At 46.9% G+C, this 15,736-nt stretch overlaps 1 protein-coding gene across 1 annotated transcript in view; it reads right to left on the reverse strand.

The window, feature by feature from the left end:
* PLPP3 (phospholipid phosphatase 3) overlaps nucleotides 1-15,736 on the reverse strand; it is a 44,975-nt gene that overhangs the window by 8,085 nt on the left and 21,154 nt on the right. Inside the window, exons 2-4 of the mRNA XM_059478224.1 lie at nucleotides 11,854-12,011; nucleotides 6,405-6,688; nucleotides 5,362-5,419 (exon numbers count right to left, since the gene is read on the reverse strand). Coding sequence (XP_059334207.1) covers nucleotides 5,362-5,419; nucleotides 6,405-6,688; nucleotides 11,854-12,011 — 500 coding nt within the window. The remainder of the gene's footprint in view (nucleotides 1-5,361; nucleotides 5,420-6,404; nucleotides 6,689-11,853; nucleotides 12,012-15,736) is intronic.

Genomic DNA, 15,736 nt, shown 5'->3' on the forward strand with positions numbered 1-15,736 from the left:
TTTCATGTTCAAGAGCCTCAACTCAGCCCAGGTGACACTGCAAAACTCAGGTTCCAGTGTTCTGCTGCTGCTGCAGAGCAAAACTAGCTCCAAGTATTATACATTATAAACTATCACTCAGTTCTACCAGGAAGACTTGAAACCTGATGTCTCATTTTCATCTTCTGTTTTTGTCCCATCAAATCCCTTAAGAAGGAAATTTGCTGCTGTATAACCTGACATTTGCCACTTTTGCACAGTCTGGACATCTTCTCAAATCTTTCCACCCCACAAACCTGAACTAAAAAAAAGTCATCTAGAGGTGAGGGTGCAAAAGTATCAATTAAAAATTAGCAATAAAAGCAAACAGCAAGTTTGAAGACACAATAAAGTAGGCACTTCTGGTACTGAACTGTGTCCCTCATGTGCAATCTTCAGCCCTGGAAAAGGAGCAAAGAGCAGTGTGGCACCATAGGGGGTGTGCTGGGTGTCCCCCAAGTCCTCACCACCCATGTCACACTCACACCTGTGTATCTTGGAGAACTAAAACCCACAGGTTTAGTCCTGTGCTCCTCAGACACTGCAACACCACTGTGAGAAGCTCAACTGAGTTCCTTTTGCTGCCACAATAAAGGCCATGGAAAAATTGCTCTTTATTCCCCATTCATACGGACAAAAAAAAAAAGAGCATAACAGCACTCCTCCTATTCCACAGGCATTTTATGAGCATGCAGTGTTACAAAAACTGCTCTCAAACACCAGGATCCCCTAAATACTTTCGAGGTAAGACTTGGGGTGCTCCAAACTTTGCCTCTGCCCATGGTATGAAAGAAAAACCCAGTTAATAGGACAAGGTCAAGAAGTGAAAGTAGAATTTAGGGGCTGAAAGGATCAGAATTTCCCTAATACTGGAGTTAGTGCTATTACCAAGAAATGGGAAGTTCCTGGAAATTTATCTGAAAATCTGCTTATGAAGGTGCTTTTGTTGTTTTGGTGGGGTTTTTTTTTTTCATTTGGTTGGTTTGTTGGTTTTTTTTCTCCTGGGAGCAAATCTGAAATGCTGCCTGCTACAGACTGACAGATTTGGATGGGAATGTGGAGCTGGAATGGAGCCCTTCCCAAGAGGGGGTGGAAGAGCAAGACCACAACCAGGGTTATTTCCACCACAGATCATCACAGGGCAGCAAAACCCAGGAGCACCAACAGGAGCAAGGGTGGGAGAAATGGGATCACACAGAGTGGGAGTGATTTGGAGTTCCCATCCGCTGTCTCCTGGCAGAGGCTGGGATACCACAAAGCACATGGTTTGAGGGATGTCACATCACTCTTCCTGTGCCAGGGGACTTCCACAGTGCTGCTGGGGAGTGCCCACAGCCACACACAGCCTCTGAGCAAAGCCAGGAGGAGCTGGCAGGGGACACAGGCTCAGAGCAGCACCTCCAGCCTCCGGGGGCTTTCTGCTCTCCAGAAATCCCTTCATGCTCTCCTGCAGCAGGGCTGGACTCCATCACCCCCTCAGGCACACCTGGAGTTTCCTTCTGGGAAACAGCTGGGCTTGTTCCTGGCTGTCTGACCCCAAGTGATCTCCTTCTCCATTCCTGTACCATTCCTTCTCAGCCCCATCTGCAAGCAGAGGTACCCAAAATGCTACAGGGCCAAAACCTCCCCAGCCCAAACTCATCCCACTGTAATGCACTGCCCTGGCTGGACAAAGCCAGCTGGAAGCTGGGAATGCACAATGTGGCTTTTAGCACCAAGCTGGCCACAAGGGAAGGACAGGAGATGGGCAAAGACCTCTCAGCCTGTGCTGTCTGCCTCTTCCCTGCCTTTGCTGAGTGCATAGCACCCTCTCACCCCATCAGAAATATCCCCAGCAGCTCAGTTCACAGCTCAGCCTTGGCCTCTGATGTAATTCCATTTTATTCTCTTCCTTAGGTCACCACTAAACTCAACTCCAAGTCCACAACCACCACAGAGGCTCCTTCACAAGGGCACATCACTGCTCAGCTGTATCAGGGCACCTTCTCCACCCTTCAGCAAGGAGCTCCGGGGAGAGGCCTCACATTCCCCCAAAACATAAACCCAGCTCCATCTCTCATTTTCCATTTACACCAGCAGAACTCACCACAACCCATTCTGAAGCCTTCTGCCTCACCCACAGACACATATTAAATACATAGGGTTTGCTTGTATTTTATCCAGAATCAGCCAATGTTGCTGAGGGATATTAATTCAACTTTCCTGATATTTAAATTTAGCTTTTCTGCACCCTTTGTGTGATTTCAGGCAACTTCATGATGCCAAAAAATCAGCATTATGGTCTCACATGCTCCAGGGGAGTGGAAAGCATCCACTGTTCCCTGCAAAGACTCCCCCACAACCAGAGGAACAAGACAAAGAGGTGTGGGTCAGCTCCAGAGGGCTGCATGGAATAAGCTGTTCCATACCTCCTCTTCCCTCAGCCTGCTATAAATACATATTGCAGCTCGCTCAGCCAAGGGGTAACAAAGCAAGGAAAATTAGGACAAAGAGGATTACCCAAGAGTTATTTCCCCTTTTAAATTTTTTATACAAAGGCCTGATGTTAATTGAGTATTCCTGGTGACAAGAAGGCTGCGAGAAACTGAGCCCTGAGGTGTCAGCATTCAGAACCAAATCCCAGGGGATTTCACTGTGTTGCAAGTGCCTTTCTCTGGGACTTTTCCCTCAAAGCCCTCCAGGGCTTGGCATGTATGAGTGTTTTCCTGCTAGGAGCCCATGGATAGCACAGGGCTCTGCTGCTGTGCCAGGAAATGGGGAAGCTGTGGTCACTCAGCCACTGCACACCAAACCTCTGGACAAATCCAGCCCCAAAGCCCTGCGGGGTGTGTGGGAATCCAGGGATCTTCTCACAGCCTGACTGGAATTTTCTGGCACCCGTCTCCACCAGGTGAAGCCAACTTGAAAACATTTTAATTCAGAATGGGCTCCAAGAGTGAAGCCAGGGAACGCCAGGAAAGGCGGGAAGTGACTTATCCTTGAAATATGAAGTATTGTTCAACCAGGAACACGCTCGGGACACCGCTGACCTGCCAGGCCTCTGCAGGACACGCTCAGCCCCACAGATCCCCCAGCTCTGCAGCAGCTCCTGGCACACTCCTGCCATCCAAAGTGTAGGCAGCAACCTGCTGCAGCACAGCCCTCACTTCCCAGGAACAGTCAATCAATCATTTTGTCTTGATTGAGATGGTCCCCTGATTAAACCCATCAAAAACACCTCCTGCAGGCACTGGCATGGTGGATGCCACGTTTCTTCCAGGCTTTCAAAACCCCAACTCATTCATTGAGGTGGGCAAGACAGCAGGGTTTATCTTGCATCAAATAAAATCCCTCTGGCTTACTATAATCTCTTTTTTCTTGTAATTATTGTTTTGATATTATCAGCCTCTCCAATGTGTCAGATTTTCTACCTCCCTTTTTCTATGAGATTTATCTGTCAGGCTCCGGCAGTGACCAGGGAGCTGGAGTGATGGAGAGCAGGGTGCTGCTAGACAAGCTGGAATCACTGGATGATTTAGGTGTAAGAGAGCCTTAAAATTGTTGCCTCACCTGTCTTGTCTCAAGTTGCCTTCTTCTCCCTTCAATTTTTCACCAAATACTTGATGTAATTTTTCCTGACTTCTTAAGACACAAGGCAACTGGACAGCTGGTCAGGCAGAGTCTGCTACCAGCCACATCACAGTTTTGGGACAAGGTGAAAATTAAAAATAAAATAATTTTAAAGGGATTGCCCCCTGCATAGAGAGGGGTAAGTGGAACAGCCTGTTGTCCTGGGGGGTGTGGGAGTGTGGGGCAAAGTCTGGTGAGTGCTGACAGCTCAAGTGCTGCCATATGGGGACAGGGAAGGGCAGCAAAGAGAGACCAGAAGCATCTCTGTGCTCTGAGGCACCACACAGGAGCTAAACACCACTTCTAAAGCCTGCTGCAAAGTTAAAAACAACATCAGCCAGCAGGCACTGGTGCAAAGCAGCAATGGGAAATGAGCCCTGCAGGTTTTCTGTGCATCCTGTGGGAACTTGGAATGCACTCTGCAGTTCTGGGGTCTCTGTCCCCTGAGCTCTGTACTCCCATTTGCTTCTCACCTGCTCCAAAGTGCTGGAATTTCAGAAAACACATGAAAAAAGAAAGTTTGTCCAGCAACCTGCAGCAAATGGGTCAAGCCCTGGTAGAGAAGCCATCATCACCTTAATAAGGACTGGCAGTCCTTGCTGTTCCCAGATGCTGGGCTTGAAAATACCTCAGGGCTGACTTATCTGACTGCTCAGAGACCTTCCCAGGAATAAATGACTGCCCTTGTGAGCGATGGCTTCCAAACTCAGCTCAGAAAGCTTTATGATGGGCTGAGCGTCCTGTGAAGCATCACCAAGGCAGCTCTTCATTGTAATAGCTGGGAGGAAACGGCCAAAATGTCTGCTGGAGAAATTCAGAAGTTTTCCAAGAACAAAATAAGAGGGAAAACAAAGAAAGAATTTAATAGGCCGCCCACAGCTGCCTGGAAAGCCCAGTGATTCAGTTACAGGAGTTGCTCACAGGGAAGGGGATCCAAGGCTGAAAAGGCTGGAGGGAGCAGTGGCCACTCATCTTTCCAGAGGGTAAGGGCTGGGGGGAGCACTGCTGATAGATAAAAGCTCATGTTTCATGTTTTTATCAGCGCAGTGCTGTTCCTCTGCTTGCAAATCCGAGATTACCAGGGACGGAGGAGGAGCACAAATCTTAAAAGCAACACAAAACTTGATTTTCTATGAAATAAATAACGTAAAAAAGAGGAAAAGCAGGCACGAATCCCTCAGAAGGGCGTGTGTATGTGTGTCCAGCCCATGTGGGCAGCGCTGCCTCCTGCAGTCCTGGCAGGAAGCACCTTGGCAGCCGCCCCGGCCCCAGCCCAGGCGCAGGAAGGGCAGAGCCATTCCTCACTGACAAAGGAAAACAAGTCCCAGCCCTCCCCTCCGGAACCAGGCGGGCAGAGGCTGCTCCACCTGCTCTGCTGGCACATTTCAGAACCAGGCATCACCTCCTGACATGGCCACGCAGCACATCCTGCCCCTCCATCCATGAAATATTCTGGCTCCCCCCAAACTCTCCTCAGTGTGCAAACAGGCCATCCACAAATGCAGCAGGATTTGGATTTAATTGCCCCCTTGGTCACATCCCAAAGCTGCACACACAGAGCTCAGCTATCATCCCAGAGTCTCTATCCTAAAAAACACCACAGCAGCTGAGGGTGGATCCTCCCACCAACAGCTCAGACTCTTCTTTTCCAACCAACTTCCCATGTCCAACGCTCATCCTGCCATTACTGGTATGGAATGTGGGATGGGGGATGGGATCAATTAGTTCACTTACCACCAAGTACAGCATGGTGTACAGGGAGAAGGACGCGTGCCCAGAGAAGAAGGATTTCCTGCAAAACAAAGCAGGTGATCAGAACCAGCCAGCACAATCCTCAATATCACAATTCTCCCTATAATATGGTGATTTGGCATCTGAGGGTGCCAGAGCAGAAGGACTCACAACCCCCAATCCTTTTGGTTATAAAACCCCTGTTATCCGCCCTGCCTGCTGCTGAGGCAGAAAGCAAACGGATGGACAGGATGCTTGCATTGTTTGTCCCTTCCTGGCTTACTCAGGGGACAGCAGTTATTTCCAGGATAACCCAATAACTCATCATCTCGCCTCAAATAACCGGGAAACCCTGAAGAAATGAGAACAGAGCAACTTCTCTAGAAGCCTGATTGTAGTGTGTGGAATGTGCCCCTGGAAAAGTCAAAATTTGGCATCTGATGGATGTGGTAGAGCTCCAAGGGGAGGCACTGGCAGCCCTGCCTGTGTGGTGGAGCCTTTGCTGAGGAGAAGCTCTGCTGTCACACACGGGACAGCTCGGCTGCTCACCATGAGCTCAGCTCTGGGGGTGAATTCCCACAGAGAGCAACAGCTCAGGGAAACAATGGTGTAGGAGTAAAGAGAAAGGAAAAGAAATATTGTTCAGCTGAGTGCCACACTTCCCCAGGGAAACTGCTGCCCCCTGGAAAATGGATTTATGGCCTTTGCAGAAAAAGCAGCATTTCATAGAATCCTAGAATGGCTTGTGCTGGAAGGGACATCAAAGACTAGCTTGTTCCACCCCCCTGCTATGGGTAGGGACAGCTTCCACTAGACCAGGTTGTTTTGATCCCCATCTAAGATGACCTTCTAGGAATAGGGCATCCATCCACAGCTTCTCTGGGAAATCCACCCCGTGTCTCACCACCCTCACAGGGAAGAATTTCATCCTAACATCCAAACTAACCCCACTCTCAGTTTCAGATTCACATCCTCTATTGCGGACAGAGAAACCCAAGCCACATTTAGTGTCAGCAACCCTTGGCTCTGGTGCCAGGGGCTCTCACCTGGCTTCCTGCACCCTGCTGTCACTCCCCCTGCAGGTGTAGTTCTGGATGTAAACTCCCTTGGCGCAGTTGATGGTGGAGAAATCCAAGTCACAAACCGCCAGGAAATGCGGCCGCAAGCGCCCGACGGACACTTTGGCAATGTCTGTGAAGGACTGGCTGATGGCACAGCCAAAAACAAAGCAGCCCACTTGCTTGTAGAGGGCTGCCACGTAGGGGTTCTGGATGAAGGAGCGGGATTTCTCCTTCAGGTAGTGGATGCGGTAGAGCTCTCCCGTTATAATCTGTGGGGGAAGCACAACAGAGAGGTCAGAGAGCAGGAAAAACGCTGGGCAAATGTCAATTCTTTAAATTCCTTTCTGCCTCTGTCAAGGTTGGGACTGAAGCCATTCATGTGGAAATGGTATTTGTATTGATTGATGGATTGAAGATCTATCTGGAGATGGTGTTTTGTATTCAGGCTCAAATGTTTATTATTTCTTATCTATATTACAGTCTTACAAGTCGTGAGTTCTACAGCACTCTACTAACAAGCTACAAAATGGCTAACTATCTTTCTCTGCAAAGTCTTTTAGGGCTAAACTTTCCAATTAAGAAATGACACCTAGATTATTTTTACTTTTAACCCAATAACCAGTCCATCACGTCCTGCAATGCGGACTTTTCTGACCAATTACAAAACAATACCCAAACCCTTGAAGAAGAAGGGTAAGAAGATGATGGTGAAGAAGGACCAGCCACCACCCTAAAACTTCCATCCTGTCCCATATATACTGCTATATTCTAAAACCTTGAACTCTTAAGTTTTCCACCATGTGATATTACACACTCCCATTCAAACTCCACACCCACAGTCGCAGTTCTATAATTCAATTTTAGAAGCCTCCTCCACAGCCTCAGGTCAAATATAGTATTTTCTTGAGGGTCTGTGCCTTTCAGCACAGAAAGTTTAAAATTCTCAGCACCCAGGGCTCCAACAGGCAAAAGCAGGGCTGGGTGTGAATGCAGGGCTGAGACAGCTCTGGCATGTCAAATCAGGAATCTGCTTCCGGATTGAGGAAGGAAAACCCATGGCTCAGTATCTCTCCATCCTACCCCTTGTCCCTCCCAGTGCTCAGCATGTTGTTTATGGAAAAATCCAATAAACAAAACAAAAGAGTAAATTTTGGGTTGGCACACTTCACTGAAGTGAAGTAACACCCCAGCATAGTGGGAAAAGAAAATTGACATAAACCAGATAAAGAATTAGTGTGTGTTGGGAAGGAGAGGCCAGACCCACTACCCTCTTATCAAACTGATTTTGGAGGAAAATAAACCTACATCCTGCTTATCTTCCTCTCTTAAAATCATTAACACAACAAGGAAAGAAACCGAAAGCCCCAAATTTTTCAGCTTCTGGCCCAAAACTTGTTGCCGGAAGACCCAATTCAGACCTCTCAAGGCCTCCAAAAAATATAGCTATTTTGGGGCATTTCAAGGTGTCTTGCCATCACCTGGCAGCAGATTATGTTTTTCTTGTGTCAGGGGTGCTGAGGTTTGACAATATTGCCATAAATCACTGTCAGGGAGCAGAGGATCCAACTTCTCACACTCATGGCTCTTAAGAGGCAGGTTAATGAAAATCAGACTGTGAAACGAAGTCCAAATGTCACACCTCTCCCAAAGAGCCAAAGATTTAAATTGTTCTCCGTCACGCTACGCACCTAAATTTTAGGCTCTAGATTTACAGCTTTAGGATTTCATTCATTACTCTAAATGTTTTTATACCTGAGTAATAAATCGAGGCAGAGGTTTTGTGGGGTTTGTTGGTTTTTTTTTTTGGATGCCCCCTTGTCCCTGCCTCTCTGTAGTCACAGGGACTGTGATATGTAAAATTAACTGTCAAGAAAAATGCCTTCATGTTAATCCCTTTCTGGAGCAGCCAGCAATATTCCTCCTGGCGTGGCAGCCTGCCAGCCATAAGCAGGAGACGAGGCTCCCCTGCCTACCTTTTTTAAAAGCTTGGCACAACCTTTGGAAACTAATAAACTGGAAAAGTATGGCAATTAGACTAAGAAGAGTTGAAGCTGTATCATTGTTTGAACTCACTCATACTGGGGCTTGGAGAAACAAAGGTTGACCTAAGGCAGCTGAAATTGCAGCTAAGCAGGCTTTATCAAAGAGAGATACAACTGTAATAACAGAAAATAAATGCCAAGCTAGAGCAGGCTCTGCTACCATGAACAGAAATTCTCTGAGTGGCTGCACCACCGTTTGGGGTTTAAACGTCACAGCTGAGATTTCCTCTTGGAAATCTAGTCGTGACCAAGGATTGTTTAGGGAGCTGCATCATTTTAATCCTCACGGTCTCCAAAGACCATGGTTTATCTCCATTTTGAACCCTGTTCCAGCACAGGAAATCTACTGGCATGAGGCCTGCAGAGGGAGGTTGTCCTGGATGGACACAGAGGCTCCTGCACTCCCAAAACCTAAATTCACAAGAAGGGGAGCTCTGAGGCTCAAAACTCATGGCTTTCAGAGAGGGAAGACCAGACAAATTAAGGATGATATCTGACACTGGGAGATGTGCCATTACTGCAAACTCACAAACAGATCCACTCAAACCTGAGGCTCTTGGCCTGGGGAAAGGCATGTGACCATTTTAAACAGGGACCAACAAAAGTCTGGGGATTAATATTTCTCTCTCACCGTTGGTGGTCTGGGTAATTGCACACATGTAGCAGATTGTAAATTGGAGCCTTCACTCCCTCACTAAAATGCTGCTGGGTACCCAGGAACCCTCCCCAGCTAGTGAAAGCCATGGATCAACTTAATGAGTAGCTAAAAATTGGGTAAACTTGGTTTTTTTGGCAGTGCTGTCCCAGATAAAGCAGGACGGTGAAAAACTAATGCAGCACAGATGTGCACAGACTGGAAGGACATCCTGAAAAGAAAACAAGTTTTAAAGATATCAAGCTGCTTCTCATGCCTTGAACTCCTGGCGAGCCATCCACTTGGGACATGTGCCATTCCCAGGTGATGGGCACAATTCCCTGGCACATATATTTTAAAAAGTTGGCCATTAGAGAGAAGCCAGTATCAAATTTTTCTGTCTGTGAATGCTTTTTGCAGACTTTCAGTTGTCAAGTCCATTTTATTGTTATTATAAGCTATCACCAGCAATCCAATTAGCCTGTAATTACTTTTAGAGCTTTTCTAGCCACTTGCTTTTGGTGTAACATTCTCTGTGCTAATCACATTGCAGCATATCACCTTCAATTGTAAAACAGCCAGCTAATCCAGGTGAGTCACTTAGATCACCTAGCAAATTAATTTAATTAGGAATTTTTCATAGCCCTTTAAGACCTATCACATGTGGGGATAGGGGTGCCCCTACAAAGCTCAGGAGTATCACCTTCCCCTTCCCACCATCCAAGAGACCACCAACATCATACCAACCACCTTCTAGCCCAAAGAGCAGCCAGGAGAGAGGTGAGAGTGCACAGCCCAGGGGCACAAGCCTCTCCAGTGCCATCTGCATGGAAATTTGCCTGAAGTCAGTAAATACACAGATATTAAAACCAAATGCATGTCCTCTCCCATCCTGAAGGAAGCAAAGGTCTCTCCTGTGCCGTTTACTTAACAAACTCTCTGGGTGTCCTCAAGCCACTTAAAACATGACCTGGACCTTTTTACCCCAGGCTAGACTGCCTGTGACGCCACGTGAAGCGAGGGTGTGGAATTTTGGCTGCTCCATCCCAAAAACCAGCTCCCTGGAAGTGCTCATGACCACTGCCCTGCCTTCCAAAGGAGCGCACTCAGTGCTCTGTGGATTTGGAAGGAATTCCTATTATGCTACAGTAATTCTGGTATCTGGGTTACATCTGAAAAAGGAGGTCAGGCTGACTTGAATTTTCCATGCAGGCTGCCATAGCAAAGAAATCTGTTGCTTCAGTTCCTTGTTAGCCATTTGTGTCACTCAACAGCAAATAACTGAGCTTTCGAATTTACCTTATTAAGTTACATTTGTTGTGGGCACAGTGAAACCAGGGCAGAAACATCCAATTCTTTGGGGATTTTCATTCTCTTTTAATTGACCTGCTATTTCGTGGTAGAGAGTTGATGGATCACACAGACAGCTGATTATGTTTCCAGTTTCTGTTCCAACTCCTGTATTTGCCACTGCCTCATTAGGGATCAGAAGCACACTCTGCATGGAGCTGGCGTGCCGATAGCTCCAGCAGTAATGCGAAAATGAGAGGCTTTTTCATTTCATTTTTATGGCTTTTCCACACTCAGGGGTCATTCACCTGCAGGGGGAAATTCTGCTGTGTTTATAGAATTGGGGGCCTGGCACCTTTTGGGCTTGTTTTGGGGAGGGAGGGGGCAGAGGGACAGGGCAATTTTGGGGATCTGCTTTGCTGGGTGTGTGTATGTGGTCAGGGAATGATGGAGAGATGAGGAAATGAAGGAGAGATGAGGAAATTATGGAGTTATTCACATCACACAAGGCTGAGGATGGAGTATTACCAAAGCAGGCACTGTGCCATCCTAAAATATCTATTGCCCATGAAAGGAAAGGTGAAAGGAGAACAAATGCTTCTGACCTCTCCATCTCCATCCCTCCCAGCTGAAGGAGCAAGAGGAAGGTGGCACTTCTGGGAAAGCACCTGAGCTGTTCTGGCAGCAGGTGAGAAGGAAAAAAATGTAGGTACTTTTCATAGGGGAATTTCATCTTAGCTGGAAGTGTTTAAGCAACAACCTGGAGACAGCTCTTGTCTTCTGCCCCAGACCAGGCACACATGGGCATCAGGAGGCTCAACTTATGGGCTGAGTTCAGCTTTTTGGCTGACAAATAAAGCTCTTACCATGCAATCATTTCCTAGCACAGCTCTAGAAAAACTGGCAGAAGGAGAATGAAGAGGCATTGGGAAGGTGGGACATTAACTACATTTTAAAGTAGGACCCTGGGAACATGCTCCCCACGGAAGGTTTTAATTGTCTTTTAAAAATGCCTGTAATATGCAATCTCTTAAAAACCTAACACTAACCTGTTAAATTTTCCAGGCACCGGTTAGCTGAAAAGATGTATCCTTTCTTTGTTTTTTAAACCTTATAAAATAGGCAAATACCACGAGTTATTTGAATAGTGAGAAACCATGCCAAGTCCTTACTGACACTCGAGTGTTTTTGCCTCTACTCTGAACTCTCTACTGGAGGGTGGAAAAGTTCTTGTGAAGCTCACAGACTTGCCCAAACAGCTTTGGGCCTGTTTACAGGCTTCAAGAGTAATCTCATTCCTCTCATTACAAGCTTTCATTTGTAAATATTTGCAACTCCACGCTTACAAAAGTCAAACAATCCGCAGAGGAGATGTGCTCCGGTAGACACCGTGGCAGCATTAGCAGGACAAAGAGGTGCCAAAAAGCCCCTGCTGGGACAGAGGAGGAGGTTTGGAGGTGGCACTCACCGCGAGGATGGCGATGAGGATGCCTGCAGCACACAGCACCGCGTCGTTGATGGTTTCCACGTTCTTCTGCGGGTACCTGATGCTGTCGTCGTCGCAGTAGAAGCCCCTCTGGTAGGGCTGGATTGTGCTTGTCTCGATGATGAGGAAAGGCAACCCGGCTACAAAGAAAGGGAGACAACCAAACCCATCAGCAATACAGGCAAAAACAAGCAGCTCACAAAAAACCCCCCAAGATTTAGCTAGAAAAACCCTTGCAATCCACGCATCACCGTTCCTGGTGCTTTTCTTTCCATCTTGTTATCTTTCCAAAGGGAATAGCATTGGGATTTGTTTTTCCAAGCTGCTCTTGCAGGGAAAAAGCATCTCCTCTGTTATGGTTATCAGATGTCTGCGCAGCCTGGTTCCAGTTAAGCCCTGTGCGCTGCAAATATTAACTTACAGGAACAGACCCCTGGAGCAATCCCTCTGCAAAAGGCCATGAAAGCCAATCTGGCCCTTTCCTCCGGGGAGGGCGCGATGCTCCTCCGAGCGCGCCGGGCAGAGCAGCCCAGAGCTGTGCAAACAAACACGGCAGGATCGAGTATCCGCAGGGCTTCTCTCCTCCCTGGCCAGCCATTCTCCATCCCCATCACCTCCCTGCCTTTGAAGCCTTCCTTGGCTCTCTCCTCTTTGTATTTGCAGGGTGTATTGACAGTTTCCTGTTTGTACCTACTATTGCACCAACCATGTGCTTTGGGCAGCTGTGGGACACACATCCATGCAAGGACCAGAGCACTCACAAAAGCTGATGAACTCCCATCCGAGCCTGTTCACCTTCAATCACAACAAAGCCACGTGAACTCTGGGTTTTAAATACTATCTGGGAACCCTCTGTGCAGGATTCCTGTGTCTGGACAGCTTGGTTGGATCTTTGCACCAGGCAGGAAGCAGATCTGCTCAAGACCATGGGGTCAGGACACACATTATGGGGGGCACACCTGGAAATTGTGGCACATCCATAACTCCACATTTTTTTAAGTTTTTCAGACAAACACAGCACTGCCTCAAACCTAGAAGGGTGTTTCCCAACAACAATGTCACCTTGCGCAGGGCACCCTCCTTCCCTTTGCCTCAGTTTCCCCATCCATGTTTGCTGTCAAGCCCATCATCCAGAGGAGCACTACATCCCCACAAAACCAAGCCCCAAATTCCCTGAAACCCATGTTCAGAGTAAATCACAAGCCACAAGGTGCAGGAAACCCTCCTCCCACTTGCAGAGCGAAACCCAGGTAAGGGGAAAAACAAATGCACAGTGGTTCCAGCTGTCCTTGGGCCAAGACAACAGGTCTCACACCCAGATCCTACAGAAGGCATTAGGGAATACTTGTCGACCACTAACTGGCTTAAGTATCTGTGGGTTTGTTTACACAGCTAGCAGTCAAAGACATCAGAGGGTTTTTCCTTCTAAAATGAATAAAAATAATAAATAAAAAATGAAGCGCTGTTGGGTCTGACCCAAAGCTGTCCACAGCACATTTGTAGTGAACACCATCTGCTAGATGTGATTAGCCAGGGCACCATGCACGTTGTTCAGAAGTGTCACCAAAATAATGTTCCCCATGTTCTCCACATGAACCACTCTCTGGATTTCACTTTGCGCAATCCCCTTTGGCTGCTTTTCCTATATGTTAATGGGTTTGCCTAAGCCAGGATTACTACAGGGTTTTGTTAGTCTTAAGGAAAAACTCCATTGCCTGTGAGCAGGGACAACACATACTGAAGTGAAATTTTCAGGTACTCCATAGTGGCCACCACTCAGGGCCACTTTCAGATCCTCTCAAAAACTCTGGAAATGGGTTAATTTCAAGTTCTGGGCTCTGATCTGCTTGGCAAGGCGGGACAGTTTCCACCACATGTGTGAACTAGCAAGAAACAGCTCCAGAACTGCCTGCCCCGCTCAGATTTGGTAAATAAAACCGGACATCTCGTGTGAATCCAGCTGATCTTCATTCCACGATTTAACCGTTTTGATGCCCAGCCAGCTTGGCCTCAGAAGCCTGCCTGTGATGCCAGCAATCCCTTTTTAATGGGTCACTTAAAAAATCCTTAGGTTTCCCGGTGAGGAATGGCAGGGGAGAAGCGCGATCCGGCTGAACTCGGGGAGCAGACACACCACGGTTACGTGGCTCATTGTTACTCCTCCAGTTCCTCTTGCTAATGGCTTTCACATGACAGGTCTGTAAAACACATGTTCCCACAGACAATAAAATACATCTGAAAGCTAAAACCAGCCCTAAAAAAAAAAACAAATTAAAAAAATAGAATTAAAAGAAAAAGAGAAAAAATAGTGTTCCTATATATTCTGTGAACCCAGGAATAATAAAGATTTGTTTCTCCTTCATTCATTGAGCAGCTTGGGGTAGTATTTCCGTGTTTCAATTATATGTACACTTGCCACAGCTATAATAAGAGTGTAAGTGACCTATATGGGACACATTTTCATAAAGCACATAGGCATACTTTGGAAAATCCAATGGGTTTGTTTTCTCTCCTACAAACTTGTGGTTTAGTGGGATATTGCCAATCAAGTCTTGATATTTTTCCAGCAAAACACTAACCTCAGATTCCCCCCTTTTTTTTTTTCCTTCCCCTCCCCTTTTTTTAACATGAGAAACATAAACACACTCCCTATAACTGAGTGAATATTACTTAGAAGACATAACATGCCTTTGATTTTGAGGGCTGGGTGAGAGGCTGCTCTTTCACCCAAGGAATGGAAGACCCCAGCCCATGGCAAACAATAAATTGTGCTCAAGATGGCTCTTCTTCCACGAGGTTATTTCTTGGAGGATGGGCTGTCTGAGGGACTAGGTCACCACCCACATTTTTTTTGCCAAGGGGGTTCCAGCATGGAGAAACCTGTGGTGGTGCCAAAAGGCTGGCAGAGCATGGGCTTTGCAGAAAAAACATTACAGAGGGAAATATGGAAGGAGACAGAAAATTAAACACAGGGAGAGATGCCTTTGGGATCCCTCAAACAAAACACCACAAGACATTATTCACACTAGGAGATCTGCCCGAGGCAAAAGGATCCAGAACTGGGGCTTACAGCCCACACACCTTGGAAAGGGAAGGCAAGCAGAGTAGGGCTGTACTGTGAGGATGGAACATCTGTCCTCATCACCTCTCCTGCCCCAGTCTGCCTCTCTGAGTCAGCATTTCAACGGGGAATTCAGACTGTGCATCCCTGGCTGCTGAACCCCATAAAGGTGTTGAGTCTTTGACCTCCACCACTTCCCATCCCTACACATGGTACCAAACTATTGAGGATACAAGAGGTTCACTTCAGGAGTGAGCTGCACTGAAGTGAATGACAGATGTACAAGGCAGGCAGAAAAATTACACTGATTTTGGGGATGTTCACTTTTCTCCAAAAATGGTACTGTCTGGTCATTCTGTCATGTGCAGACCAATCGCAAAATCTTTAGGAATACTGCAGAAAGGCCTCACATCCTCCTTAATACCAGTATTTCCATGCTGAGAAATGGAAATACTGGTATTAAGGAGGATATGAGGCCATTATTTTCTATATGGACAACAGAAGCCTGTGGACCATGTCCTAAAGCATGGACACAACACTGGCACATCCAAAGGGAGCTGTGCAACCAGAGAAGGGCTGCTACCTCATGTCATGGGAAATTAAAGTATAAAACAAAGGGATTTGCTTCTTCCAATGCAATAAAGGTAAACAGTGCTGAAATTACCTTCTGACCTGTAACATCCTTCACAAGGTGAAGAAAAGTTTCTTCTCCTTGTACAACGGGGATTTTCTGCTTTAATAACAGAACAAGGAAACCCCAAGCACAAGCTTTTATCCAGCTCTGCTGTAAGAGATCAAACATGG

This window comes from Ammospiza nelsoni, chromosome 9 (assembly GCF_027579445.1).
Source record: "Ammospiza nelsoni isolate bAmmNel1 chromosome 9, bAmmNel1.pri, whole genome shotgun sequence".
Taxonomy (NCBI): domain Eukaryota; kingdom Metazoa; phylum Chordata; class Aves; order Passeriformes; family Passerellidae; genus Ammospiza; species Ammospiza nelsoni.